At 64.9% G+C, this 25,814-nt stretch overlaps 7 protein-coding genes across 13 annotated transcripts in view; 3 read left to right on the forward strand and 4 right to left on the reverse strand.

The window, feature by feature from the left end:
• The window catches only part of TMEM59L (transmembrane protein 59 like), a 6,797-nt gene extending 6,682 nt beyond the window's left edge, over nucleotides 1-115 (reverse strand). The window contains exon 1 of the mRNA XM_057417414.1: nucleotides 1-115. This exon is cut by the window's left edge and continues 91 nt beyond it. Coding sequence (XP_057273397.1) covers nucleotides 1-86 — 86 coding nt within the window. The 5' untranslated portion in view covers nucleotides 87-115.
• Nucleotides 116-4,513: 4,398 nt separating this feature from the next.
• CRLF1 (cytokine receptor like factor 1) lies at nucleotides 4,514-12,180 on the forward strand. Of its 3 annotated transcripts, none has more exons than XM_057417413.1 (8): nucleotides 4,514-4,697; nucleotides 8,969-9,247; nucleotides 9,739-9,868; nucleotides 10,249-10,418; nucleotides 10,607-10,764; nucleotides 10,842-11,010; nucleotides 11,275-11,464; nucleotides 11,579-12,180. In XM_057417413.1, exons 1-8 carry the CDS (start codon nucleotides 4,625-4,627, stop codon nucleotides 11,898-11,900), a joined length of 1,491 nt encoding a protein of 496 aa, XP_057273396.1. In that variant the 5' UTR covers nucleotides 4,514-4,624; the 3' UTR covers nucleotides 11,901-12,180. The 3 variants fall into 3 exon arrangements, with proteins under 3 accessions (XP_057273396.1, XP_057273395.1, XP_057273394.1); XM_057417412.1 differs by having other exon boundaries at nucleotides 4,517-4,697; nucleotides 11,275-11,457; nucleotides 11,579-11,735; XM_057417411.1 differs by having other exon boundaries at nucleotides 4,517-4,697; nucleotides 11,275-11,453; nucleotides 11,579-11,729.
• Nucleotides 11,330-14,811, reverse strand: REX1BD (required for excision 1-B domain containing). Of its 3 annotated transcripts, none has more exons than XR_008973221.1 (6): nucleotides 14,760-14,811; nucleotides 14,296-14,378; nucleotides 13,363-13,567; nucleotides 13,189-13,277; nucleotides 12,714-12,895; nucleotides 11,330-11,423 (listed from the first exon to the last, which is right to left on the reverse strand). XR_008973221.1 is itself a non-coding variant. In XM_057417417.1 (5 exons), the coding sequence occupies exons 1-5, from the start codon at nucleotides 14,760-14,762 to the stop codon at nucleotides 12,823-12,825; spliced, it is 453 nt and encodes a 150-aa protein (XP_057273400.1). In that variant the 5' UTR covers nucleotides 14,763-14,811; the 3' UTR covers nucleotides 12,433-12,822. The 3 variants fall into 3 exon arrangements, 1 of the variants encoding a protein (XP_057273400.1); XR_008973220.1 differs by lacking the exon at nucleotides 11,330-11,423 and adding an exon at nucleotides 12,433-12,565; XM_057417417.1 differs by lacking the exon at nucleotides 11,330-11,423 and having other exon boundaries at nucleotides 12,433-12,895.
• On the forward strand, nucleotides 14,309-23,301 carry FKBP8 (FKBP prolyl isomerase 8). Of its 2 annotated transcripts, none has more exons than XM_057417409.1 (9): nucleotides 14,309-14,425; nucleotides 18,230-18,484; nucleotides 18,601-18,770; nucleotides 18,909-18,997; nucleotides 19,269-19,486; nucleotides 19,558-19,730; nucleotides 19,833-19,910; nucleotides 22,098-22,235; nucleotides 22,452-23,301. In XM_057417409.1, exons 1-9 carry the CDS (start codon nucleotides 14,389-14,391, stop codon nucleotides 22,536-22,538), a joined length of 1,245 nt encoding a protein of 414 aa, XP_057273392.1. In that variant the 5' UTR covers nucleotides 14,309-14,388; the 3' UTR covers nucleotides 22,539-23,301. The 2 variants fall into 2 exon arrangements, with proteins under 2 accessions (XP_057273392.1, XP_057273393.1); XM_057417410.1 differs by lacking the exon at nucleotides 14,309-14,425 and adding an exon at nucleotides 17,947-18,074.
• UBA52 (ubiquitin A-52 residue ribosomal protein fusion product 1) lies at nucleotides 14,935-15,846 on the reverse strand. Its single transcript, XM_057417419.1, has 5 exons — nucleotides 15,773-15,846; nucleotides 15,531-15,650; nucleotides 15,356-15,442; nucleotides 15,160-15,262; nucleotides 14,935-15,078 (listed from the first exon to the last, which is right to left on the reverse strand). Exons 2-5 carry the CDS (start codon nucleotides 15,631-15,633, stop codon nucleotides 14,985-14,987), a joined length of 387 nt encoding a protein of 128 aa, XP_057273402.1. The 5' UTR covers nucleotides 15,634-15,650; nucleotides 15,773-15,846; the 3' UTR covers nucleotides 14,935-14,984.
• Nucleotides 16,095-17,757, reverse strand: KXD1 (KxDL motif containing 1). 2 transcript variants are annotated; one of them, XM_057417416.1, is made up of 5 exons: nucleotides 17,612-17,757; nucleotides 17,301-17,408; nucleotides 17,069-17,221; nucleotides 16,712-16,758; nucleotides 16,095-16,420 (listed from the first exon to the last, which is right to left on the reverse strand). In XM_057417416.1, exons 2-5 carry the CDS (start codon nucleotides 17,393-17,395, stop codon nucleotides 16,185-16,187), a joined length of 531 nt encoding a protein of 176 aa, XP_057273399.1. In that variant the 5' UTR covers nucleotides 17,396-17,408; nucleotides 17,612-17,757; the 3' UTR covers nucleotides 16,095-16,184. The 2 variants fall into 2 exon arrangements, with proteins under 2 accessions (XP_057273399.1, XP_057273398.1); XM_057417415.1 differs by having other exon boundaries at nucleotides 17,069-17,408.
• Nucleotides 23,302-23,719: 418 nt separating the features above from the next.
• The window catches only part of ELL (elongation factor for RNA polymerase II), a 47,399-nt gene continuing 45,304 nt past the window's right edge, over nucleotides 23,720-25,814 (forward strand). The window contains exon 1 of the mRNA XM_057417478.1: nucleotides 23,720-23,925. Within this exon, the coding sequence (XP_057273461.1) occupies nucleotides 23,791-23,925 (135 nt within the window). The 5' untranslated portion in view covers nucleotides 23,720-23,790. The remainder of the gene's footprint in view (nucleotides 23,926-25,814) is intronic.

Consider the following 25,814-nt stretch of genomic DNA (forward strand, 5'->3'; position numbering starts at 1 on the left):
GCGGCGGCGGCCAGGGCCAGGCCGAGGGCGAGCAGGGCCCGGGGGCTGCGGGCGGCCATGGCGGGCGCGGAGCGGAGCGCACCCATCGCCGCCACCGGCCCCGCCGTGACGCGCCGTGCGCCGGGAGGGGGCGGCGGGGGGAGCCGGGGGCGGGGGAGCAGCCGCAGCCTGCGCAGCTCCGCCGGTACCGGCACCGACACCGACACCGGGAGCGGCGGGCGGTGCTGGAGAGGGGCGGAAGGACGGGGGTGCACGGGCACCGGGGGACGCGCGGGCACCGGCGGTGCGGAGGGACCTCGGGATGCAGGAGGAGCCGTGGACCAGGGAGTGCTCGAGCGCTGGGGGGTGCAGGAGAACCGGGAGATGCACGGGGACCAGAGGGTGCAGCGGGAAGGACCCCGACGGAAGCAGGGGGCACACAGGGATCGGAGGGGCACAGCAGGCCTGGGGTGCAGACGGATGGGGGGAGCAACATCCGGCAGCACAGAGGAAAAGGACTGGGGAGAAGAGGGGGTCTGGGGTGGTACGGACGCTGGTGGCACACAGAGACAGGCCCCCCAGGGACCGGACCCCAGGAGGGCACAAGGGGGCTTATCCCCAGGCAGCATTAGCCCCAGCCGTGCCACCCTCCATGGCCCTCGGGGCCTCCCCGAGTTGCCTTCGTGCATCGCACCCTCACCCTCCTCACCCTCGCCCCGCGGGGCCCCCCCGGCCGGACACTGGGCCCTCCCTGACACCCCAGATTTACAGCTTTGATTTCCCAGGGTTTAAGAGACATAAAAGGCGCAGGCTTGGCCCCGCTCGCCGCTGCCCTGCCCATGAGCCTTATTTATGGCAGCACCCCAAAGCGGGCCCGGGGGGAGGAGGAGGAGGAGGAGGGCTGGGGGCTTCGCTAACCTCCAGCCCTAATGGGGAACACATGGCAGGACCCCGGCGTGGAGAAGGGGGGGGGTCTCTTGGTCCCAGCTCAGGATTGAGGGGGGGCTCCACACCCCGGGTTAGGGGCAGAGGGGTGCGGGTGGCCGGATCCCCTCGGGGGTGGCTGGGGGAGCTCAGCCCAGTGTCCCCCCCCCGGGAGCAGGGAGTGGGGCCTCTCCTCGCCCCGCTGAGCTCCGCCAGCTTATTCATCTTGTTAATCAAACCAGGGCCGGGAGAAAATGTGCTCGGGCCGGGCTGGCGGGGCTGCCAGGTCCCCCCGCTCCCCCCTTCCCCTCCTGGAGCACGGCCAGCCCCTCGGCCTCGTGTCCGGCACCGGTGACTAATGGCCAAGTAAATGGGGTAGATTGGGGGCTGTCACCGTAAATCACGGCACGGCGCGGCCGCAGGTGAAGTTCCCATCGGCCGGGGCTGGGGGGGGGTAGAACCGGAGCCCTGACCCCCGGCCAGGACCGGATCCCAGCGGACGGAGTGCGGGGAGCACCGCGCAGCCCCTGCGCATCGCTCCCACCGCACCTGCCCGCACCGCGCCGGGCGCCGGCCCCGCTCCATCCTCTCCGCCTGGACCGGCAGAGCCCTTTCCCAGGCAGTAACACTCCGGTTGGCAAATATTTGCTGCGCTCCCTCCTCCCCTCTCCAGAAACACTCGATCCCTTCGCGTTTATCACTACTGACCTACATTTTCCTTCCCGGAGCCTTTCATGAAGCTCTCCCCACAGTCCCACCGTGTCCCAGCCCCACAGAGCCCATCCCTCGTGCTCAAGCACCCCCTCGACATCAACCACATTTTTTTCCCCCTTTAGAGATCAGCGAACTCCCGAACTCCGTCCCGGCCCTTTTTGAGCTTCCCAAAGCAAACAGAGGCGGGAAGGTGCGGCCGCCCGCAGCGAGGATGCTCTTGAGCACAAGGGTTGTGCTATGGGAGGTGGCAGGGAAGGGGTTAAGCGGGTTATAAATTACCCATGGATGTGGAAATGTGACTGAGAGGAATATAAAGCAAACTCTGACTGCTGGATTCTTTGCATTTCTAGCCTCTTTATTTTTCCCCCAGGTCACTTTAAAAGGATGCAGGCAGAGGCAGCTCCGCTGCGCCTCTCCTCCTGCTTTTTCTGGGGTTTGGGGGGGGGTTGCTGTTTGTTTTTTACACCCTGGCCCTTGAGCCAGATGCTGTCTCTGTCCAAGGACTTTAGGGAGTGAGCTCTGGCTGGGAAATCAAGTAATTAGATTAATTCAGGGTAGATGTGCTGGGCCCAGCCGCAGTGACACATGATGGAGGGCTGGCAGGAAGGTGATGTCTGGTGCGAAGCCAGACTGAGGATGCTCAGCCCAGGTCTGGGGGTGTCACCAGGCCCACCCCGGGGGCCTGGATCTGTCTGGGGAGGGTCAAATCCCACCTGGGCATTGGGGGGAGCTCACGGCTGTTTGGGAGCTTGGCCCCACGGCCAGGTCCTGCCCTGCAACAGGGCAAAGGCCCTGGGAATGGAGCCACGCCGGGGGGGGGGGGACCACGCCAGCCCCAAGGGACCCCCGCGCTGACGCTGACGGCACGGCCCGAGGGTCAGTGGGGGCCGGATCCTGCCCCAGCCGGTGCCTGCGGGCTGGTGGGCAGGAGGAGCGGCCCGTTAAAGGTCATTGTCAAAGGGCAGCGCTGACCGCATCTGCCGCTGCCCCGGGCGCTGACTCAGAGCCGGAGCGCGGCTCTGTCATCTCCGGCTGCTCCCGGCGCTGCCGTGGGGCCGGCTCCTGACCCCCGCATCTGGGGACCTCAGGCAGGGCAGGGCTGGATGTGTCCCCCCGTCCTGTCCCCCTCCCACAGCTTCGGGTCCTGATGGATGCTGCTGTGAGACGGGGAGGGCGACATCCTCGAGCCACGTCCCAGGTGACACCAGCGGGGACCGATGCTTCCTGCTCTTCCCAGCACCACTGTCCACCCACCTCCCCCCCGACCCTCCAGCACAGCCTCAAGCCACCTCCCGATGTTCCTCTGCTGGAGCTGGCCACGTCCTCTGTGCCAACGCCAGGGCGGGTGTCGCTCCTTGGCCCCTGGGAGCCCACCCCTCCCTGCTTCCCACTTCATCCTTGGCTCCAGGTGGAAGCGGAGGGGCTCGGCGGGGGTCAGGCGGGTGCAGCGGTGAAGGCAGCGCAGGTGGGCAGCCGGAGCTCCGCCATTCCCCCCCCCCCCCCCGCAGCATCCAGGGCTGGCTCCCGGCCCGGGGTGGCTTCCCGAGGGGCCGCGGGCCGTGGGTCGGGACCGCGGGCGGCCTCGGCCCCCGGGGCTGCCGTGATTCAGCCTCCGGGCTGCGGCCGCTGCCGCCCCTCAGGCTGGGTGGCTCCGGAGCCTGACGTTTTTGGGAAATTTCAACAGAAACGCTTCAGAAGCTTCCAAAAAACAGGACGATGGGAAACAGCCTCCCCCCCCCGTGCTCCGCTTCCTAATCCCTGCCCTCCCAGCAACCCCCGTGTCCCTGCATGGCTGCAGGGCTCAGCACCCCCCGGCGCAATGGGGCAGGGGCTCAGTCGTGGTGTCACCCATTTGGGTCACCCAGGTGTTCCCTGTGCTCTCCACCCTCTGCGCCCTGCACGGAGCGATGTCCCTGTTCTCGCAGCCATGGATTCGAGGCGCAGAGCTAGGGCAGGGAGCTCAGGGACAGGGAAAGCCACTGGACAATGGCCCCGTGGACCAGAGATGCCCTCAGAGTCCCCCACAAACCTCAGCCATGGCTGCGGTCCCACAGCCTCGGGGTTCCCATCCCTGTGCCAGCCTCAGGGTCAGGGCCACCACGTCCCTGCACGTCCCCTCTGTGGTGAGGGGAGCATGACCCAGGCACCCCCCAGCATGGGGTGCTCTCAGGGCCCCCCATCCCTCACCCCACAGCTCAGGGGACCGCAGGGACACCCAGCTGAGGACAGCCCATGCGTGGGGGGACAAGTGGCCTTGCCACCACCAAGACCCAGGGCTCTGCCACTCACCCCGGGGGGGGGCTGCAAAGCTCCGGTTGCCACCGAGTCCCGGGTGGGGGGACGGGGAGAGGCCCCGCGATGGGGAGTGATGCCCGAGGGGACACCTTTGCTGTGGTGCCAGCGGCACAACCAGCACTGGGCTGTTCAAGACCCCTGGGGACAAACCCAGCCCCAAGCCTGGTGCTTTCCCACTTTTTGGTGCTTTTTTTTTTTGGGGGGGGGGGGGGAGGGGTGTGGAACCAGAGGTGATGCTTCCATGGAAAACACTGGGATTTTCGGGCAGAAATCCCCGTTTTCACCCCAGAATAAGTAAGAGGAGGGCTCTGGTCTCCTGAATGCGCTTTCCATGGGAGAAGCCCCGGGGGTCCGACCCCTGGAGCACGGGAGGGTCCGTGGGGGCCACGCGTGAGTCACCGGCCCCGGGGCGGCTCCTCCTCACCCACCGAGGGGCTCGGGGCAGCGGGACCCGGGGGGGGGGGGCAGCACCGCGGGGCAGCGCCGGGCGGGCGCCGGGGGTGGGCACCGGGGCCGGTACCGGAGCGGGACGGCGGAGCCCCGGGGCCGGTGCCTTTCTGCCCCCCCGGGGGCGGGCCCGTGCCGGGCGGGGCGGGGCCAGGGCGGCAGTTGGGGCTTGGGTAACCGGGGGTTGCTCAGACTTGCTCGGGACTTCCCCGGACGCGCCGGTGCGCTCCGCAGCCCCGGGCACCGACGGGCACCGGAGCCGGCCATGGCGCCGTTACCGCTGCTCCCGGTCCTGCTCCTGCTCTGCCCGCGCCTCCTCCGCGCCGACCCCCTCGCCTGTGAGTACCGGGAGCACCGGGCGGCTCCCGCAAGGTGGGCGCGGGGCGGGCGAGTCCCGGGGGTCCCGTCGGGGCCGGGGCGGGCGCTGCGCGGATCCCCCCACCGGGGCTCCCCCGGTCAGCGCGGGGCCGGCCCGTGCCTTGTGCCCCCCTCCAGACCGCGGGGTGCGGAGGGGCCTCGGGAGCGGGGGGGGCACCGCCGGGCGCACCTCGGGGCTGAGCTTCGCCTCCCGTGGCCGGTAACGGGGACCCCCCCATAGACGGCAGCCGGGACCCCGCGGGACCCCCCTGCAGGCAGCAGGGACCCCCAGCCCTGCCCGGTCCCGCAGCCCAGCAGGGACCCCCCCCCTCCCCGCAGAGAACAATAGAGGAGCCTTTCTTGCTCCCCCCCATCCGTGGCAGCAGCGGGGACCCCCCTGGCCCCCAGGAGCAGCCAGGACCCCTGTCCCCATGGAGAAGAGGAACCCTCCCCCCGGGAAGGGTCTGTCCCTCCCTGTCCCCCCCCCCTCGCAGTGCAGCCCCCCCCCCCCCTCCCGGAGAACAATGCGGCTCCATTCCCCACCCAGGACAATGGAAACCCCCGTCCTCCTCCGTCCGGAGAACAATAGCGAGCCCCCTCCTCACACCCTCGGGAGCTGTGATCCCCCTTTCTCCTCCCCAGAGCCTCTGAGACCCCCCCCTCCTGCTGAGAACAATGGGGACCCCCTTTTCCCTCGGGAGAGCCGTGCTCCCCCCGGCCCAGAGAACAATGAATCCCCTTTTCCCCTCCCAGAACAATAGGGAGCTCCCTCCCCCATGGAGAACAATGAATCCCCCTACACCCCCCCCCCAAAAAAATACCCCCCCTGGGGGGCTCATCATTGGTGCCCATTGGGGGTCCCACCCAGTAGTGGCAGGTCCAGGAGGTGCCACCTGTGGGCAGCCTCAGCCCCACGGGGATCGGGGTCCCTCCATTGCCATGGTGGGGGGCACAATGCCCCAGGAGTGCCCCCCCGTCCCTGCAGAGCCCTAAACCCCAATTAGCCACCGTCCCACCCGTCGCCTCGTTTGCTTCCCTCCGGCCCGAGCGAGGCGAGATCCCATTCCCCGCAGCAGGAAGTTTGGCTTCCTCCCTATGATGGGAATTTCTCAAGGCGATGGATGTTCGCTCCGACGCGCAGACGGGTCCCGCCAAGGAACGGCACCGCTTGGCAGCTCCCGCGGCACCGCCACCGCTCCCACAGCCCCTGACCCATGCGTGGTGTTAACGGGGAAGCCTCACAGAGCGTTAAATGGGGCCAGAATTGCACAAGTGTGGGAGAGAGGAGGAAAAATGCTCCAAAAATCCCTGTAGGAGCCATTATCGGCAGCTCCCAAACCCGGGCGGGTTTTGGCGTGGAGCGGTGCCCATCCCGGTGCCTTCCCGGTGGCCAAAGGCGTTGATCCCACCCGGGACAACGTGGGGCTGTGCCTGGACCCCCGCTGGGGCTGACCCTGCTCCTCTCACCTCGCCCTGCTGCGGGGGTGCTGCTCGCTGCCACCCGGCACCCCCATTTCCCCCCCCATCGGGGTCCGGTGCTGCTGGCCGGGATGAGCCCTCACCCCATGGCCCCTCGACGTGTGGCGCTGGGGGCCGGCGAAGCCAAATCTCCTTTTAGAGAGCGAACGTTTCCCCTCTGCTCAGCGCGGCCGCGCTCGCTGGAATGCCGGGGCGTTATATAAACCCCTCCTCGAGCTGCGGGGTGGGCACCACGAACAGCAGTGGGAGAAGGGAAAGGGGGAAAGAGAGTGGGAAAGAGGGAGAAAGCGCTTCGGAGTGCCTGCGAGCCTCCTCGCTTGGGCTATCGAAAGGCTCTCGATGGATGTATGGACTCCTTTCTATTGGCTTTTCGTGCTGGATTTGGGGCTGCCTACGTTTCCTTTTGTTCTTCGGGGCAATTATCCCTATTTTTCCTCTACCCCCCTGCACGTCTCCATAAAGCTCTTTTGAACCGCGTGAGCTCTGACACTTATCGGAGGGGTTTTGCCTTTTCTCTCCCAACTCCTTAAAACCCCGGTATCAAACTCAAATGAAATCCGGCCCTTCGGAAGGAAGAGCATAAACGTTCCCGACACCTTGGAAATGTGGTTTTACTTTATAGCATTACTTAGCACCTGATCAGCATTTTTTTTGTGCAATAGGAAAGCCATAAAACCCCCGAGCAGGTATTTTCCCTGCGACTCGCACATTCCACAGCCCGCCTGTGTCTCTCCGGCCCTTTCCTCTCCGCTCAGAAAACTTCACACTTTTCCCTTTTAAAACACATGTTCGGGCTGTGGCTGTGGGGGGGAAATGCAAGGGGGGGAAAGAAAAGGGGGGGAAAAAAGGCAAAAATTGGCTCCTCCAGAGGCTCCTGCTTGGAGGAGAGAAAGGAAAGAAAATCAAGGGGAAAAATAGAGAAATTGGGATGCAATCGGCTCCTCCGCAGGGTCCTGCTCGGAGGACGGGAAACGTGTCTGGTTTACGGCGCTCGTGTGTGTTTCTGGGGCTGTTTAGATTAAGATTTAGGAGAATTAGGGCCCGAGCGCCGGGTGTGCAATCGGCAGAGCTGGAGCAGCCCCGGCTCGGCGCTCTCGGCTAATGGAGGAGCTGGTGCTGGGTGGGCTCTGGCAGGGCTGGGGATGCCTGTTTTGGAGGCCTCGATGGAAGAGGGGGTGATCCAGGGGCTGAATCCCCCCGGGAAGGGTTTGCTTTGTTGGGGGGCCGTGGTACGGATCCGTGCCATCACCGTGGATTCTCGCCATGGCTGCGGATGTAACCCTGGGGCTCCCATCACCACCGTGTCCCAGATGCTTTCCCACCCACCGCAGCGGCATCCCCGGGGCGCCGTGGGTGGATCTCCAGGGCAATGAGGATTGGGAGCATTAATTGTGCCGAGGTGGGAGCCGGGCGGGCGCTGAAAGCCGATCGGGGCCCCGGAGGTCGGAGGGGAGAGGAGGTCACGGCACTTTCCGGGAGGTAATTTGGGATATGAGCCTGGCGCGTGCGGACGGAGCCGATAAGGCTGATGGACGCGGGGGAGCCCGGAGTGGGCTTGGGGGAAGCTGCTCTTTGAAGCCTGGTGGCAAAGGGGTCCCAAAGTAAAGCAGCAGGAGGGGAGGGAGGCTTGGCCATCACAGGGGGTGTCCCCAGCATGGACCCCCCTTGGGGGGCCCACTGGGGCACAGGGATGCGTTGAGGTGCGAGCGCTGGGTTTGGCAGAGCCCGGTGGCACGTGGCTGGGTCCGGGTCGGTGCTGGGCTCCGTGGGGAGCTCCCGGTTGGTGCCGTTGGAAAAGGGATGGGGAAGGAGCCCCAAAGCCTCCCCAGAGCTGCTCTGGAAATCCTTTTGTCAGGAAGCATTCACAAAGCCACAGCCCTGCCCCGGGAGCCCCGGCGTGGCCGAGGCCCCCCCAGCCTCGTGCTCCACATTCCCAAAGGCAATTCCCAGCCTGAATCCCCCTGGATCCTTCGAGGAGCCCTCGAGCTTGCGGCAAGAGCGCGGCTGAGCTCCGGCCCCTGCTGAGAGGGGCTGGGAGGGGATAAATACAGACCTGAGTGCATAGAAAAGAATCATTCCAATAGATATAGATGCAAAATGTGTTTAAGTAGAGATAAAATCGATAGAGAATATATTTAAGCCAATAGAAAATACATGGAAATTGATATAAAATATATTTAAATATATGTAAAATAAATGCAAATGAATATAAAATAAATATAAATGGCTATAAAATATATGTAAATGGATATAAAATACATTTAAATGGATATAAAATGTATTTAAATAGATATAAATGATACTAAATGCTTAAATAGATATAAAATGTATTCAAATACACAGAGTGTATACAAAAGTATTTAAATTTATATAAAATTGATATTAAATGTATTTAAATGGATCTAAAATAGATAAAAACTGCATTTAAATGGTAAAAAAATGTATTTAAGTAGCTATATAATGTATTGAAGTAGTTATAAAATGTATTTAAATAGCTAAAAATCGAGCATATATTTAAATAGATACAGAATATATTTAAATAGCTATAAAGTAGATGCACCATGTATTTAAATGGATATTATGCACATATGCCCCATCCCTGGCAGTGTCCAAGGCCAGGCTGGGCACAGGGGCTTGGAGCATCCTGCCCTAGCAGAACGTGGTTGGACCTGGATGAGCTTCCCACCCCACGCCGCTCCATGCCGATGCTACAGACACGATGTTCCGTCTCTCTGATGTTTTCTGCCCCCCCTCTTTGTGTCTCCGGCTGCAGACCCCGCAGTGATTTCCCCCCAAGACCCCACGCTGCTGATCGGCTCCTCGCTGGTCGCCACGTGCACGGTCAGCCCGGACTTTCACCTGAAAGCCGAGGACCTGTACTGGACGCTGAACGGCCGGCGCCTGCCCGCCGCCTCCTACGCCGCGCTCGGCCCCACCACGCTCAGCGTGGCCCTCGCCCGCCTCAACGGCTCCAAGCAGCAGTCGGGGGACAACCTGGTTTGTCACAGCAGAGACGGCGGCATCTTGGCCGGCTCCTGCCTTTACGTTGGACGTACGTCGTCGGCGCGGGCCGCGCTGATGCGGTGGGGAAGAGCCACGGCTCCCGGTTGGGAAGGATCCGCGCCGGGATTAACCCCTCGGGCTTCGCCAAAACGCGCTTGCCATGGCTGCTTGCGGTTGCTCCGCGTTAACCTCCCCGTGGCTTGCGCCCGGTGCCCCAGCCCCGCGTGCCGCAGGGAGGCTGTTTTGGCAAAGCCGCGGCAAAATTACTCTTGTCCGAATCAATAATCGTAAGATTGTTATCTCGGGCTATTTTAAGGACGATGCCACGTCCTAGGAACACAGAGGCATAACTGGGAACACGGCTTGGATTGGGGCTTTGGGCTGCTGCAGGAAAACAGCTCCACAGCAGGAGCCTGAACCCCTCCAGTAACCACGTCTGCAGCCCCCAGGCTGTGGTCGGAGGGGCCCACGAGCTGCATTTCACTGCTGCACCTTTTCATCTCCCTCTATTTCTTACTGGTTTCTTTTTCTCTCTCCCAGTACCCCCAGAAAAACCAGTCAACATCACTTGCTGGTCCAAAAACATGAAGGACCTCACCTGCAAGTGGGCGCCGGGCACGGAAGGGGAGACCTTCTTGCACACCAACTACACCCTCAAGTACAAGCTCAGGTGGGCTGCCCGCCCTATCCCTGTTATTCGTTATAGTGGGATGGAAAAGCTGGTAGGGAATGGGGAGCCCGATGCCTTCGGGTGCTGGTGCCTGGTGTGATGTTTATGGTGGACTTGGCAGCCCTGGGCAAAAGGTTGGATTGGAATTGGTCCTAAAGGTCCTTCATCAACGTGGTTGATGCTGTGAGTCCGAGTTTCCCTGGGTCTTGCCTGCCCTGAGCAGTGTGCTGGGAAGGAGGAGGGTGAGGACACATACCCATGGTGTTGAATGGCCACGGTCCCAACTGGGAGCATCTGTGCCCTCTGGGGATGGGGGAGCATCCTCAGCTGGACCGCGGCACCCGGTGGTGCCGGTACCAGCACTCAGCGCCTCCCCACAGGTGGTACGGCCGAGACAACACGTGCCAGGAGTACCACACGGCCGGGCCCTACTCCTGCCACATCCCCAAGGACCTGGCCCTCTTCACGCCCTACGAGATCTGGGTGGAGGCATCCAACCGGCTGGGGGTGGCCGTCTCCGACGTCGTCATGTTGGACATCCTCGACGTGGGTGAGCGACGGCGACGTCGTGGTGCCACCACGGCACCGGTGACCTCACGGTGGGAACCGGCGGCGGGTTCACGCGCTGGGATTTGGGGGGGGAGGCAGCAGGAAATGGGTGATGTGTGAGCAGAATTGCTCCTAATCGAGTTAAGCTGCTTCCTCCGCATCTGCGGCTCCTTAACCCTGTCCCCGCAGTCACCACCGACCCGCCGCCGGACGTGCACGTCAGCCGGGTGGGCGACCTGGAGGACCAGCTCAGCGTGCGCTGGAGCTCCCCGCCGGCACTCAAGGATTTCCTCTTCCAAGCCAAGTACCAGATCCAGTACCGGGTGGAGGACAGCTCGGAGTGGAAGGTGGGCTCGGCATCGCCCGGCGGCGGTGGGGCGCGGTGCAGGATGCGGGACCACGCTGCCATCTCCTCCCTCTCTAGGTGGTGGATGATGTGGGCAACCAGACCTCGTGCCGCTTGGCCGGCCTCCGCCCCGGCACCGTCTACTTCGTCCAGGTTCGCTGTAATCCCTTCGGCATCTACGGCTCCAAGAAAGCCGGCATCTGGAGCGACTGGAGCAACCCCACGGCCGCCTCCACCCCGCGCAGCGGTGAGTGCCGCTGCCATCTTTGGGGGGCAGGAGATGCTGGCAGCACCGTGCTCCCCATCCTCGGCACACATGGAACATGCAGGGGGGTCCCTTCCCTTCTCCACACCCAGCACCTGGATTTCTTGCAAAAGAGCCGATTTGGAGCTCGGTTTCCTCACTCGAGAGCCAAATCCCCGCTGGTTTTCCTCTCCCCCGGCACCTCTCGCAGCGCGGTGGCAATGGGGGGGGGGTTGCCCGGTGCCACCGATCCCCTTGTCCCCGCAGAGCGAGCGGCGGGGGGCTGCGACCCCAAAGGAGGGGAGCAGAACACGACGCTGCGGCGGGAGCTGAAGCAGTTCTTCGGGTGGGTGAAGAAGCACGCCTACGGCTGCTCCAACCTCGGCATCAAGCTCTACGACCAGTGGCGCGTGTGGCTGCAGAAATCGCACAAAGCACGCAACCAGGTAGGTAAGGAGCCTTTCGCACTTCTCTCCCCGGCCTGGGGGGGCACTGGGTGGTGGTGGGGGGGGGGTACCGGGGCGGGTGGGCACGGACCCGGCGGCTACGCGTGTTCTGCTCCTCTCCGCAGGTGCTTCCCGGCGGTAAGCTGTAGCCCGCGGGGGCCCGAGCGCCGGCAGGACCACACGGGGCGCCCGGCGCCCGCCCGGGGCCACCCGCGGCCCCCCCGGCCCCGCCGGCGCGGAGCAGGAAGGCGGCCGGGGCGAAGCGCGGCCATGGGATGGGGTCAACGGGGGGGGCCGGGTTGGGCCAGCCCCGGCAGCCCCTCCTCACGTGCTGCGGGTCCGGTGCCCCCCGCACCCCGCGGCGAGGGGACCCCTCAGCCCTGCCCGGCTGGGGGGGGCACGGAGGCTTCGCTCCTTACCCGCCAGCCGGAGCAGCCTCTGGGATGAAAGGGGCAAGGGGGGGCTTCCCGGGTGTCCCCCACCCTCGGTGCAGCTCCCCCCCCCCCAGCCCTGGGAAGTGATTTGGGCTCTTTTCTCCCCAGGGACCCATGTGCGAGCGCATGGGGGGGGGGGGTCCGTCCCTGGGGAGCCACGTGGGCTGGGTTGAGGCTGCTGGGGTTTGCCCAGTGCCTGCTCCAATTTTGATTCAAACCAGCCTTATTTTGGTTCCATTTCAGTCAATTAGGAACAGATTTAAGCTTAATGCCAATAAACCTCTGAAACCCCACCAGGGTCTGCGTCAGCGGCAGCAGCGCGGGGATGGGGATGCAGCAGCAGCCAAAGGGGACCCGTGTCCGTTGTCACCCCATCCCCAGGGACCAAGGCGAGCCGGAGGGGGTGGCACTGGGGGACACAGAGAAGCCCGTTAGACCACACAACTCAGGCCAGCCCCACGGGGCAGGTTTATTTTGGATGACCATAGAAAGAGCGCTACTGGGGCACTGGAGCTCTGCCGGGGTTGGGGGTGCAGCAAGACACATGCTTTTGGGGGGCTGCTGCCCCTGGGGCTCCTGCTGGCAGTGAAGGCAGTGCTCATCTCCATGGGGATCAAAGCAAGGCAGCCCCTTGGCTTGCACGTTGTGGTTTTCCTTGGGCAAAAACCCCTGGTGCAGCTGGGAAGTGGAACCAGCCCCACGCTGCAGCCCTCTGCTGAGGGATGCTCAGGACTTAGGGGGACCCCGCTCCTCCGGGACAGATGGGGGTGTTCTTCACCCCTTCCAGCCTGTGCTCAAGAAAAGGGGCCGAGGGGAAGTTGCCCACCTTGCTGGGTGCTGTGGGTGCCCGGGTGGCTGCGCCGGGGGCCGGGAATGGCGCGCGGGGCCCCCGTTCCACCGCCCGGCCCCTCCAGCCGTTCCCACGGGGACATCCATCACTCGGCTTCTTCCGAATCGTACTTGAGGTCCTGGAGAATTTCGCTGATTGCCTCAATGGTTTTAATTAGCCTACGAGAGCGGATGGAAACTATAAATAAAGCCCATATGGAGCGTATTATGTGGGCCGCCTCGCCTTCCCCGCGCTGTTTATGAAACACTCAGCCCGGGGAGGCCGAGGGGACCGCGCAGCATCGCCAAACCCTCCCCGGGGCTGCGGCCCCGAGCGCGGCTGAAGGCACCATCTGGGCCCCCCTGGGCCAGAGGGAGGGGAAATGTGGGGAGGGGGCTCCTATCCCCATGGGGAACGCTGCCATCCCGAAACGGGGGGAGAGAAGGAAACCGGCAGCGGGGCCACCACCTACTTGTGCTTGAGCTCCTGCACCTCCTGCTGGTGGGCATCCACGTGGGGCTGGTCCTGTGCCTGCTGCTGGGCCAGCTGGAGCTGTGCTGTCTGCATGGGGACACAGCGGGAGGTGGGACCCCCGCAAAGCAGCCCCGGGTATCGATGCCCCCCCCCACACCGGCCCCACACTCACCAGCTGCAGCTTCTCCTGCTCCCGCTCCTGCAGCCGGGCCAGGTGCTGGGCCAGGTCGGGGCGGGCGAGCTCGTCCCGCAGGCACCCGGCGATGCTCAGCACCTCGCGGGAGATGCTGCTGAAGGCCACCGTGATCTCGTGCACCAGCTGCCGGTAGCGAGGGAAGTCATAGTGCGGCGCGCTGCTCAGGTACGCGCGGTGGCCCCTGCGCGTGGGGGGAGCCACCGTCACCACAGCACAGCAGGATGGCGACACGCCACGGTCCACATCCTGGAGCTGAGCTCCCTTTGCCACAGGCAGCGCCAGTGGGGTTTTCATGTCATAGAATCATGGAATGGTTTGGGTTGGAAGGGACCTTAAAGCTCCTCCAGCCCCAACCCCTGCCACGGGCAGGGACCCCTCCCCCTCGAGCAGCTTGCTCCAAGCCCCTGTGTCCAACCTGGCCTTGAACACTGCCAGGGATGGGGCAGCCACAGCTTCTCTGGGCACCCTGTGCCAGCGCCTCAGCACCCTCACAGGGAAGAGCTCCTGCCTAAGAGCTCTTCTCAGTCTCCCCTCTGGCAGGTTCAAGCCACTCCCCTTATCCTGTCCCTACATCCCTTGTCCCAAGCCCCTCTCCAGGTTTCCTGCAGCCCCTTCAGGCACTGGAGCTGCCCTAAGGTCTCTCCTGCCCAGCTTTGGCAGCTCTTGGTCCCTCTGACCACGCAGCTCCACCCCTCACCCAGGACAGATCCGGCCGCTCCTTTCTGTGTGTGTGTGACAGGAGTCTCTCCCCTTCCCAGCCCAGCCCAGCCCGTGTCCCGTCGGTCCCCCGTGTCCCGATGCTGCAGGGGGATGCAGGCACCCCCCGCAACCGGAGCTCAGCAGCTCCGCCCCGGCGGCCTCTGAACGAAGCCGGAAGGGAGAGGGGGGGGCTCCCTCCGCGGTACTCACTGCTCCAGCAGCCGGTACGCCTCGGCCCGCTCGCCCTGCAGCGCCCGCAGCCGCCGCAGCAGCGCCTGCACGGGCTCGCCCGTCTGCGGAGAGATGGGGACGGTGGCGGCGGGGGACGACGGAGCCACCGGTACGTGCCCGCGGCCTCACCGGGCGGCTCCGGAAACGCGGCTCCGCGCAGGGCCGGTGCTGACCGAGCCTGGCCCGTCCCGTCCCGTCCCGGTCCCCTTCCAGCGCCGGCCTTAGGGGAGCCCCGGCGGCAGCGCTTGAGCTCAGTTCGGTACCGGCACCGGGAGCTCCTCCCGGCCACGTGTGCAGGGACCGAAGCGGCGCCGGGACCCCGCTTCACCGCCCCTGCCCATGCACCGGACATCCCGCACTCCCCCCGTGCCCGCCTCCAGGGCCCGGCCCCGGATCCCCCCCATCCACCCGGACGCGCCCTGCGGCCCCCGGTCCCCGCTCACCATGGCCCGGTCCCGGTCGCACGGCGCAGGCCCGGCGGAGGGCGGAGCGCGGCTCCACCGCCCCCTGCAGGCAGCGCCCGGTATCGCGCCTCCCCCCGAGCTCCCCCCGCGCTCCCCCCGCTCCGCATCCCCCGTTTATTTTCATTAAAAACCACGCGGATTTGAGCAAAAACCAGGCGGGGCTGAGCTCTTTATTGGCAGGGCGCGGGCAGAGCGGCGCCCGCTCTACTTGACCTTCTTCTTGGGGCGCAGGTTGTTGGTGTGCCCGCACTTCTTCTTGCGGCAGTTGACGGCGCGGGGGTGCAGGCGGGCGTAGCACCTACGGAGAGGGGGGAACGGGTCAGCAGAGCCCCGACGGCGGCGACGGGGGCCGCGGGGATGGGGGGGCACGGGTCCGTACTTGCGACAGATCATCTTGTCGCAGTTGTACTTCTGGGCCAGCTGGCGCAGGGAGGGCTCGATGATGCCCCCCCGCAGGCGCAGCACGAGGTGGAGGGTGGACTCTGGAAGGAAACAGAGCGGTCACGGAGGAGACAAACGTTACACACACACACACACACACACACCCCAAACCAAGTGGTGCAGCCCGGGGGTACCTTTCTGGATGTTGTAGTCGGCGAGGGTCCGGCCGTCCTCCAGCTGCTTGCCCGCGAAGATGAGGCGCTGCTGGTCCGGGGGGATCCCTGCGGGGCAGAGCGGTGCGGGGACATGTTGGGGGGAGAGGGAACACACCGGTACCGCCCCCCCCCCCTCCCCGCCCCACACCGGTACCTTCCTTGTCCTGGATCTTGGCCTTCACGTTCTCGATGGTGTCGTTGGGCTCCACCTCCAGGGTGATGGTTTTACCGGTCAGCGTCTTCACGAAGATCTGCATCGTGGCACCGGCGGCTCCTGCGGGGAGCGCCCGCGCCGTCACCACCGGTGCCCCCCCCCGACCTCCCCCAACCCCCACCCCCACCGGACCCCCCCTCCCCCGGTCCCGGCCTCCTTCCCCGGCTCCCGCCCGCCCGCACCCGCGGCCTCGCTGCTGAGAAAAGGGGCGACCGGAACCGGAATGCGCGCGGGGCCGCGTCACCGCCCCGCCCCGTGCGCGCCTGGCGCCAAGCGCCCCCTCCCGGCCGCTGCGCGCCAAAGCACCGGGACCCGCCCCACCGCGCTGCGGGGCAGCCCTCGTGTACCGGCGGCGAGGGGCACACGGGAGGATCCCCCCCCCCCACTCCTGCCCCACGGAGCCCACCCGCGCCCCAAGCGGGCTCCGGAGCGCACAGACGACACGAGAGGCGTTTGAAAGCCACGTTTTACTGCTCTGCCCCCGCGAGGCACGGGGGCGCACACCCGTCCAGCACCCGCCTTCGCGTCCCTCTTCCCGGCAAAGAGAGACCCCGCTATGAACACAGCGCAGAAAGTTCCGCAGGGACCCGCCGCCTAGTCCAGGCCATCGGCTGTGTCCTCGTCTGTGAGACTCTGTCCGTTCACGGCCCGTAAATCGTACTGGCCTTGGGATAAATCCTCAAAATCCTGGCTCGTGGTGGGGGAGATGACGTCGGGGCTGGTGTCGCAGGACTCCGTGCTCTGCTCAGAGGTAGCGATGGTGGTCGTGGTGCTCTTCGGGATGGGGTCAAAGTCGTCGTCGTCCTCCAGGATGGGAGACTCGTGGATGTCTGCAAGGGAAGGCGCAGGCGTTGGTTCTGCTGCACCCAGCAGGACAATTGACTCAGTTCTAAGGTGTTGTCCGCCCATGTAACCAATACGTAAAGTGATGCCACATCAGTGAGCGGCCGTTTGGAACATCTCCCAAACGCATTTGATACAATCAAGGTGACTTTTAGCACAGGTGGATGTCTCGGCGGCTTCTCCCGACACCCACAGACCACCCGGTGCATCCTTAAGGAATGGGATTCTGACACAGGAGGGAAACCAGAGGGAAACCCATGCTGGGAGGATTCACTCACTGCTGAAGGCCTCCGGGTACTGCTTCGCCAGCTTCCCCTTCAGCGTCCTGGGGAGAGGAGGATGAGGTGAGGCTGCAGCGGAGCTGCTCATGGATATCACAACCCAGCTCTGGAGGTTCCTGGGGCTCCCTCCCCACCACCCCATCCCAGCACGTGGGGTGCTCCAAGTGCCAGCTCCCTCCCAAGGGAGCACAGCCCATCTCAGCTGGAGCGGGGCTGAGGGATCCCGAAGCTCCAGCAGCTCCTCTCCATGTTGCTTACCAGCACATTTGCCTCTCCAAGACCATTCCGTGTTCTCCCTTCCACCCCTCGCAGCCCACCCAGACCCGCAGCACCGCTCCCGTCCCCGCTGCCCACCGGATCCTCCGGAAGATGCCGTCCAGATCCTTCTTCATCTCCACCAGCGTCTTGGTGTGGTGGAGGAAGCGCTCGCTCATCTGCTGCATGCGGACGCTGGAGAGGTTGTTGAAGTTGAGCAGCATCTCGTTGGTCTTCTCAAACCGATCCAGCCTGCGCAGGGGAAGCGGGCGGAGCTCGGCACGGACCCCGGGAGGCTCCCGGTGCCGGTGCCGCTTCCCCCGGGACTCACATGTTCTTCTGGGCCAGGATGATGGCGTTGACATCCTCGGCGTTGACCATGCCCAGCACCCGCCCGCAGAACACCTGCGAGGCCGTGGGCTCCATCGCTCCTGCGGGACTGCAGGGGGCGGCTCAGCACCAGGAACGGAGACGCCGGTAACCGGGCCCCCTGCCGCTACCGGACCTACCCCCCCTTCGCTACCGCCGTGCCCAGTCCCGGGGCGGCCCCACACGCACCCACCGACGGTACCGGGGTCCCCTGCCTGCCCCACCCCCGCACTCCCCGGCCCCGGGGCCCGGCGCGCTCCGGTGCCCGCGCACCTGGGGGAGCCGGTCCCGCTGCTTCACATGACGGGAACGGCGGCGGCACCGGCGGCCGCACCTCGCTTCCGGGTACCGGGTCACGTCGAGCGCAACCCCGCGGCGCCAGCGTGCCCCTGCGTCACGGCGCAGAGCCGGAAGTAGTGGCGGGTGGTGGAGGGACAGGGACAGGGCCGGGACCTCCCCCCCGCGCCATCCCCGGGACATCCCGGGACCCCCCAACCCCCGTGCCAGGACCCCCGCCCCGCTCCCGCGGGCGCTCGCGGCACCACCCCCGCAGCGGCCCCTTTAAGGCGGCTCCAAGCCCCGCCCAGCGCTCGGCTGACGAACGTTCTCACCAGCCAATGGCGTCAGCGCAGTGGGCGGGGCGGGACCAATCGGAGCCGCGGGGCGGGGCCGGCGGGTTCGCGGGGCCGGGTGGGCGCGCGGCGGCCGTTGCCAGGGGGAGTCCCGGCGCGTGACGGTGACGTGGGGTCCCCGCGGGTGGCGGGAAGGCGCGTGGCGGCGGGGATCCCCTCCCCTTTTCCCGCGGTTACCGGACACTCCCCCCCCCCCCCCCGGTGCTGCCCGGTTCCGGTCCGCGCAGGCCCGAGCCCCGTCCTCCTTTCCCCGCTCCAGGTCGCTCCGCGGCGATGGCTTCGAGCGGGGAGGAACCGAGGAGCGGTTCCCCGGGCCGGGCGGGCAACGGCAACGGCCCCGAACCGGCGCTGGACACGGCGGAGGATTTCGAGGTGCTGGAAGAGGAGGAGGAGGAGGAGGACCTGAGCGAGATGCCGCCGCTGGAGGACGTGTCCCGGCCACCGGCCCCGCCGCCGGAGGAGCGGGGCGGGAGGGAAGCGGCCGAGGACCCCCAGGAGTGGCTGGATGTGCTGGGTGAGAGCCCGGGGCGAGCGGGGCCTCAGCACCGAACCGGGGCTGAGCAGGGCGGTGGGGGCCGGGCTCCCCCCTTCCCCGCCGCGGGTAACGCGGGGCCGGTGCTCCCGTCGCAGGGAGCGGGCTGCTCAAGAAGAAGACGCTGGTGCCGGGCCGGGGGGAGGACACGCGGCCCCGCAAGGGCCAGGACGTGACCGTGCGCCTGAAGGCCGCGCTGGAGGACGGCAGCGTGGTGGAGGAGAACCCTGCCCTCACCTTCACACTGGGGGACTGCGACGTCGTGCAGGTCAGGGCTCCATCCGTGTGTGCGGGGCCGGACCGGGGCACGGGGAGGGTTCGGGGACCGTGGCATCCTCATTTGTGGGTTGGAAGCGGCCCCTCTGCCTTTGCTTTCGTTCCCACCCCATGATGTTTTTCCCTTCAGGCTCTGGACCTGTGTGTGCAGCTCCTGGAAATGGGAGAGACGGCTTTGATCGTGTCAGATGCGAAGTACTGCTATGGAGCTCAGGGCAGGTGAGCGGGGAGGAGTGGAGCAGGATAGCTCTGAAAGCTGCCCTTGCTCTCCCAGTGCCAATCCAGCCACCATGCCACAGGTTCTTTGGGCAGGGAGATCCCACTCGTGTGGCACATGCAGGGGACAGCAGCGTGTCCTGCCAGGGGCAACAATTTGCATCATGACCCTTCCCAGGGAGCTCTGATTCCTGGTCTCTGGTGCTAAACCTCCCTGGCACAGCGCCCGTGGCACTGGCAGCGGTGCCATGGGTTTGTGTCCTCCTCTGCACAGGAGTCCTGACATCCCACCCAACGCAGCCCTCACCCTGGAGGTGGAGCTGCTGGAGGCTCGGGATGCCCCAGACCTGGAGCTGCTCAGCGGGAAGGAGAAGGTGGAGCTGGCCAACCGCAAGCGGGAGCGTGGCAACTTCTTCTACCAGCAGGCAGACTACGTGCTGGCCATCAACTCCTACGACATCGCCCTCAAGATCATCAGCTCCAGCTCGAAAGGTACCTGCCTGCTCCAGCAAAGGGTGCCCAGGCTCCCTTCCCGCTGTAACCTGCCCCTGGGGTCTTTGCAGTGGACTTCAGCCCGGGTGAGGAGGCTGAGCTGCTGGACGTGAAGGTGAAATGCCTCAACAACCTGGCGGCTTCTCAGCTGAAATTGGACCATTACGAGGCAGCTCTCAAGTCCTGTAACCTCGTCCTGGAGCACCAGCCAGGGAACATCAAGGCTCTGTTCCGCAAGGGCAAGGTGAGGCCGGGTGTGTGGCCAGCCTTTCCCCATGGCGTGGTGGAGAGCAGGACCAAGGGACAGACGTCACCCGTCCGGCTCAAGCCATATCCTGCTTTCCAGGTCCTGGCTCAGCAGGGCGAGTTCAGAGAGGCCATTTCCATCCTGAAGGCAGCGTTGAAGCTGGAGCCTTCGAACAAGGTAGGCTGCTGTGGCGTGCTGCTGGTGATCCTGCTGAGCTGCATGTCTGGGATGCTCTCTTCTTGTCCATGACCCTGCAAACCTCGGTGTCCCCATGGAAAGCTGATGTCCCCATAGCTGTTCCCAGCTCTCTCCAAGAAGGGAGGCTGGAAATAGCCCCCAGCCATGGGGCAATGAACCACATGGTGCAATGCCTGAGCTTGGCTGGGCTGGTGGCTCCCTTATCTCCATATTGCGAGCTCCCTCTTTGCTCTTTGGTCCCTGTTGGCAGGACTCACTGCCAGCCCAACCCCGCTCCAGCAATCCTTGTGTGCATGGTCCTGGCTGCTCCGGCCTTGCCGGCTGGTTCCATTGGCTTGTGCTGTGGCTGCGGGAGGTGGAGCAGAGCCGGGTGCCTGCAGACTGGCTCAGCAGCCCCGGGGTGATTCACTGCGTGGTGGGAGCAGCCTGGACCTCGTGCCAGCGCCAGGCCAGGGTCAGGAATTTCCTGTGGGTTAATGATCAGCTGCAGGACAGGATCCTTGGCACAAAGGGAAAGCCAGCGCCAGGAAATGGCCCCAGCCTGGGTGCGCTGGGGGCTGGTTCTACAGATTGGCTCTGACCCCAACCGGGTCTGGTGGTTTATCTACTTCTTTGGAACCGGAACATCGTGGTTTGTGTTGTGATCCGATGCAGGATGGAGTGCTGTGAAAGCGGGTCTTGGTGGTCCCACAGCACCCACAGAGCTCATGGTCTCACAGCACCATGGGGAAGGGCGGGCAGGATCGCGAGCCCTCCGCTTCCCAGCAGGGTTTGAATGAACAGGGTGCTGAGGGAGCCGACAGCACTGGGAGCAGCATTCCCGGTGCATCCCCGCACGTCACTGCCAGGGCGGCTGCTCTCCAGCCCATCCCAACAAAGTGTTATAATTGGAGAGGGGTGGAAAAATCCGGCTGCCCGGTAGTGACGTGTCTGGAACCACAGGCGCAGCAGCCGAGGGGCCTCTCGGCTGCCGGTCAGCGTTAAACACACACCGGTGAGTCAGGGCCACGGCTACCGGGGTGAAAACACCCCAAAACCGCCCGGCTCCGCCTGCTTCTCTGGGGCCATCGGCACCTCCCGGCTCTTGTGAACCATCGCAGCTTAGAATCACAGCATCAACCAGGGTGGAAATGACCTTCAAGCTCATCCAGTCCAACCATTCCCCACCACTAACCCATGGCACAGGCTTCGTCTCCACACTGTGTGAACACTTGCAGGGACGGTGCCTGCAGCCCTGCCCTGGGCAGCCTGTTCCAATGCCCGAGCACCCTCTGGGGCAGGAATTGTTCCTCAGCTCCATCTAAACCTGCCCTGGTGCAGCTTGAGGCCGTTTCCTCTTGTCCCATCCCTTGTTCCTTGGGAGCAGAGCCCAGCCCCTCCTGGCTCCATCCTCCCATCAGGCAGTTGTAGGGAGCCATCAGGTCCCCCCTGAGCCTTCTCTTCTCCCTTCTCCTCACCCCTTGGAGCAGGAAGGTGCCAGCGTGGGCTGGAGCCCGTGTGAGGCACAGGGAGGTGTCGGAGCCACCCGCAGCGTGGTGTCCCCAGCAGAGGGCACAGCACAGCCGCGGTGTTGGGCACCGTGGTGCTATGGCTGTGGCCGTTCTGCCACCGTGGGCTCAGGGCAGGGCTGGTGGTGCCGTGCTTGGCTCCGCAGCACCTTCTGCTCTGTGCGGGATGCAGGGGTTGCTCCTGCAGCATTCCCCGCAGGCGCAGCCATGGCCACCGCTCGGCACAGCCGGGCAGGTACCGGCGTGCTCCGGGTATTGCTGCAATCCTGCTTCCCACTTTCCTCAAGCCCACTTTCCCAGCCTGCTTCCAGACAGAGAAGTGGGCGCACTGGGGCATGTCTGTGTCTCTGAGGCAGACACTTCCCTGTGTAAAATCCTTTTCCTGATGTCTGGCATCAACCCTGGGGTTTGCTCCCTGCTGCTGCGCAGGGAATGGCTTGGGTGGCCCAAAGGACACAGGGGTGCTCAGCCCCGCAGGACGCCCAACCCATCCGCCCAACCCATCAGTGCAGGGCAGTGGGGCAGGATCAGGCCATCACCCCCCCCCCCCTTGCTGGCTGCTTCTGAGCTGTTCCACAAAGCTGGCCCCGGGGCAATGGGGCCCGCTGGTGGTGGCCCTGTGGTCCCCATCTGCACAGCTCCACGCTCTCCTCCCCAGACCATTCATGCCGAGCTCTCGAAGCTGGTGAAGAAGCATGCGGACCAGAGGAACGTGGAGACAGAGATGTACAGGAAGATGCTCGGGAATCCCAGCGCCGCCGGAGCCCCCGGGAAGTGCAAAGACAAACTGCGCTGGGTAAGGGCTGGGGCTGCACCTCCGGGGAGTGGCACAGGGGATGTGTGGGTGCCCCCAAGGTCCCTGGGGGTCACAGCGGTGCTGATGCTGATGTGGGGGCCTGCTTCGGGAAAGTCGGATCCCTGTGATTCCAGCGGAGGGATCCCACTTGTTCCCAGCGGCTGTGCAGGGTGGAAGCGCTGCCGTCCCCTCACAGCACCCGTGTCTCCTCCTCAGTCCATCCCCTGGAAGTGGCTCTTCGGTGCAACAGCCATCGCGCTCGGTGGCGTGGCCTTGTCTGTAGTCATTGCAGCGAGGAACTAAGGATGGCAACGGGGTGGCCCCGCGGCACAGGACCTGCACCGGGATCTGCCTCTCCCCTGCTGGGGCCTCGCCGACCCCTTCCCGTGGACTCACAGGAATACGATGCTTTCTCTGCCGGAGGTGCCGAATCCCCCCTCCCGACGTCCCCCCGTATCTCTCCCGGTGGCGCAGCTGCGGGGATGGAGCCGCAGGCAGGGCACAGCCCCCCTGAGCCCCTGCCTGGCAATGTGGGGCTCAGCCCCCAGCCCCGAGGGTGTTGGAGGGAGCAGGAGCTCCTGCGCACCAGGACAACCGTGGCTGTCCCCAGACAAATGAGCCCCCATGGGTGCCGTGGTCTTGCTGGCACGGCGAGACGGTCAGGGGGAGGCACATGGAAGGAAAGCACATGGTATGAAGGGGCCCGGTGGTCTCTGCAGGAAGGGAAGCGGTGCGGATGTGCTGTGGGGCACATGCAGTGACATTCCCCATGTCTTGGGGGAGCTGCCGGCGGCTCAGCCCTGCACCGGCACCCGCTCCCCTGCTCATCACTTCCCCAGAGCGTGCAATGTCCAAAGGAAGCCAAAGAACGCTGCGGCGGGCGGGATGCAGGGGGAGCGCCGGATGCTCTCTGGGGCTGGCTCGTGTGGGTCCAAGCTCTTTGGGGTCCCTCTTTTCCCTGCGGCTCTCTCCAGCCCCGGGGCTCAGCTCTGCCCCCGGGGGTTGTAGCACTTTCCTCCCACCCCAGACCGACTGTGAACTTCCCCAATAAAGGACAATTCCTTCACGCCTGCGCCTCGTCCTTGCCGAGGGACGGGGATGCTCCTCTTGGCTGCCCCCCTCTCACCCTACACGCGTGTGGCTGCAGCGGGCGCTGCGGCACGGGATGCTCGGTGCCTGGGGGGGGCTTGGCTCTGGAGGGACCCGCTGAGCACGGGGAGGGGGAGAAACCCGGGGCCTGTGGGCCCTGCCTCGGCACCGGGTCCCGGAGGCTGCGAGCGGGGCTGTACCGGGGGTACCTCAGACCACCCTTCCCGCCATGCACCGCGGTTTTAATTTGCATATCCCCGCCCCTTCTTCCCATCTCCCAATCCGGTGCAACTCCCGGCGTAGCTCGGCCAATAGCAGCGCCCGCTGCCCACCTCCTCGCCCCAGCAACAGGCTCCCCCGCTGGGCGTGGCGTCAGGGCCGGCGGCTCATGAATGATGCATGAGCGGGGCGTGGCCTCGGCGGGAGGCCCCGGCGGCCCAGGCGCGGAGGGGGAGACGGTCCCAAGATGGCGGCGCTGCAGGCGGAGCGCGGGTACGGGCTGTCCTGCGGCCGCCTCGGCCGCGGCACCCGCGTCTCCGTCTTCCACGTCAAGCTCACGGAGAGCGCCCTGCGCGCCTTCGAGAGCTACCAGGCCTGTAAGGTACGGGGCGGGAGGGGGGGGGGGAAGGCGGGCACGGCCCCGCGGAGGGCGAGCGGCCGCCACGAGGCCCCGGCCGGAGCCCTACAACGGGCGGCACCGGCGGGGTTGGGGAGCGGGGTGAGGCGGGGGCCCCGGGGCTGTTCTGTGGGTGGGTGTGGGACGGGAGGGGGGGAACTGGGGAAATGGGGGGGGGCGCTCGGTGTGAGGGACGGAGGGGACGTGAGGGGCTCCCGGCCCCCCCCTCTTTGTGAGGAACCGGGGGGGCTTGGGGGCAGCCCCATTGAGGGTGTCCCGGGGTGCGCCCCCACCGCTGTTGGTGTCTGAGAGGCCTCTGTGCCCCCCCGGTAGGTGACCGAGGAGGCGTCACGAGCCTCCGGTAAGTGCCTGAGGGGACCCGGAGGTGTCGGTGCCCCCCCCGCGGTAACCGATGGCGGGACCACACTGTGCCCCCCCCCCCCCCCACCGGTGGGTGATTGAGGGGCCCGGGAGCCGAGACCTCGGTGCCACACCCCCCCCCGGTGTGGGGGCCGGGCTCTCGGTGCCTCCCCCTTCTCCCCCCCCCCCCCCCCCCCCCCCCGGTGATGGTTGGCGGCCGCCGCCAGGCCCCGGTAAGTGGATTGAGGGGGGGGGGGGGCACGTCGGGGTTGGGGGGGTTCTGTGTCCCCGGTGACTGTGACGTGGGTTCCCATGGCCGGAGGGGGCCGGTCTGACCCCGGGGACGTGTCCCCTGGTGCTGGCATGCGGCCGCTGGGGGGTCCCTCTCCCTGCAGCACCCGGTTGTGCCCCCCCCATCGGCCGGTGCCCTCCGCGGGGCTGTATTTGAGAGCCCCAGGTTCTCTTTTCCTCGCCATGGGCCCAAGTGCTTCTTAGCCATGTAAATAGGGAGTAATGGCAGCGCTCGGCCTCTGGTGCTGGGGGGGGTGTGTGGATAAAACTCCCCTTTCTGTGGCCATTCCCTATGGATTCGCGTCTGGCCCTCACCTTGCCGGGGAGCTGGAACCTGAACCCACTTGCCATTAGGAGCGTCCTGCCTGCAGCTCCTGTAGGATAACCCATATGTTGTCACAACACTATTTTTAATGTCGTGCGGTGGTTACATCACATCCCCCAGTTGGGCAATCTCGGTGTGAGGACGAAGGGAATTACTGGACATGGGTTTATCCCCATGGATTTTAATGAGTGTTTATCAGCATTAGGAGAAATCAGCAGCGAGAGGTGTCATGGGGAAGACGGGGTTATTGGCTTTTTCCCCCCTCTGAAAAAGGAAAAACCCAGCATCATAAATGCTTTCCTATACATTCGGAAGCGTCTTCCTTGGAGGGAGGAAGAATAGGAAGACTGCAGGCGGCTGCGTTCCATATTTTGGGAAGTTATTCCCGGTCTGTGTCACACATGAATAGTGGTGTTTATTTGCTAAATGAAGTCTGGTGTGGGGATTGTTTGGTGGCCACCGGCCACTAATGAACTTTGCTTCCTTCACCGCCACCCAAAAGAGAAGTAGTCAGAGGCTACTGGTGATTAACTGGGCAGGAAGGGATAAGGGCAGAGGAGCTCGCTTGTTTGTACAGTGAATAACGCAACAATTAGTGGGCTATTAAACACATATGCTCATTCTGCATTTGTTCTATAAACAGTTTCTGCAGCGTGTTGAAGGTCTCTGCTCGCTCTGAAGCACGCCATGCCAAGGAGTGACTTTCCAGCTCACCTTGGGAGCGGGTGTTTGTCCAGGCTCTGGGGTAATTCTGGGCTGCAGTAGGTAAATGGAAAAAATTTGCTAAGGCTTCTGGTGCTCGCTTTGGTTTTCAGTGTGGTAGAACTGACGGCAGGGTTGTGTAATGTGTATAATGGCCTGGAATCCAATACTGCTGTTTGTGTTACCTGCAGCCCAA

This window comes from Pezoporus wallicus, unplaced genomic scaffold (genome assembly GCF_028554395.1).
Source record: "Pezoporus wallicus isolate ANWC-B61680 ecotype Strahan unplaced genomic scaffold, APGP_CSIRO_Pwel_v1 contig_13865, whole genome shotgun sequence".
NCBI classification, from domain to species: domain Eukaryota; kingdom Metazoa; phylum Chordata; class Aves; order Psittaciformes; family Psittacidae; genus Pezoporus; species Pezoporus wallicus.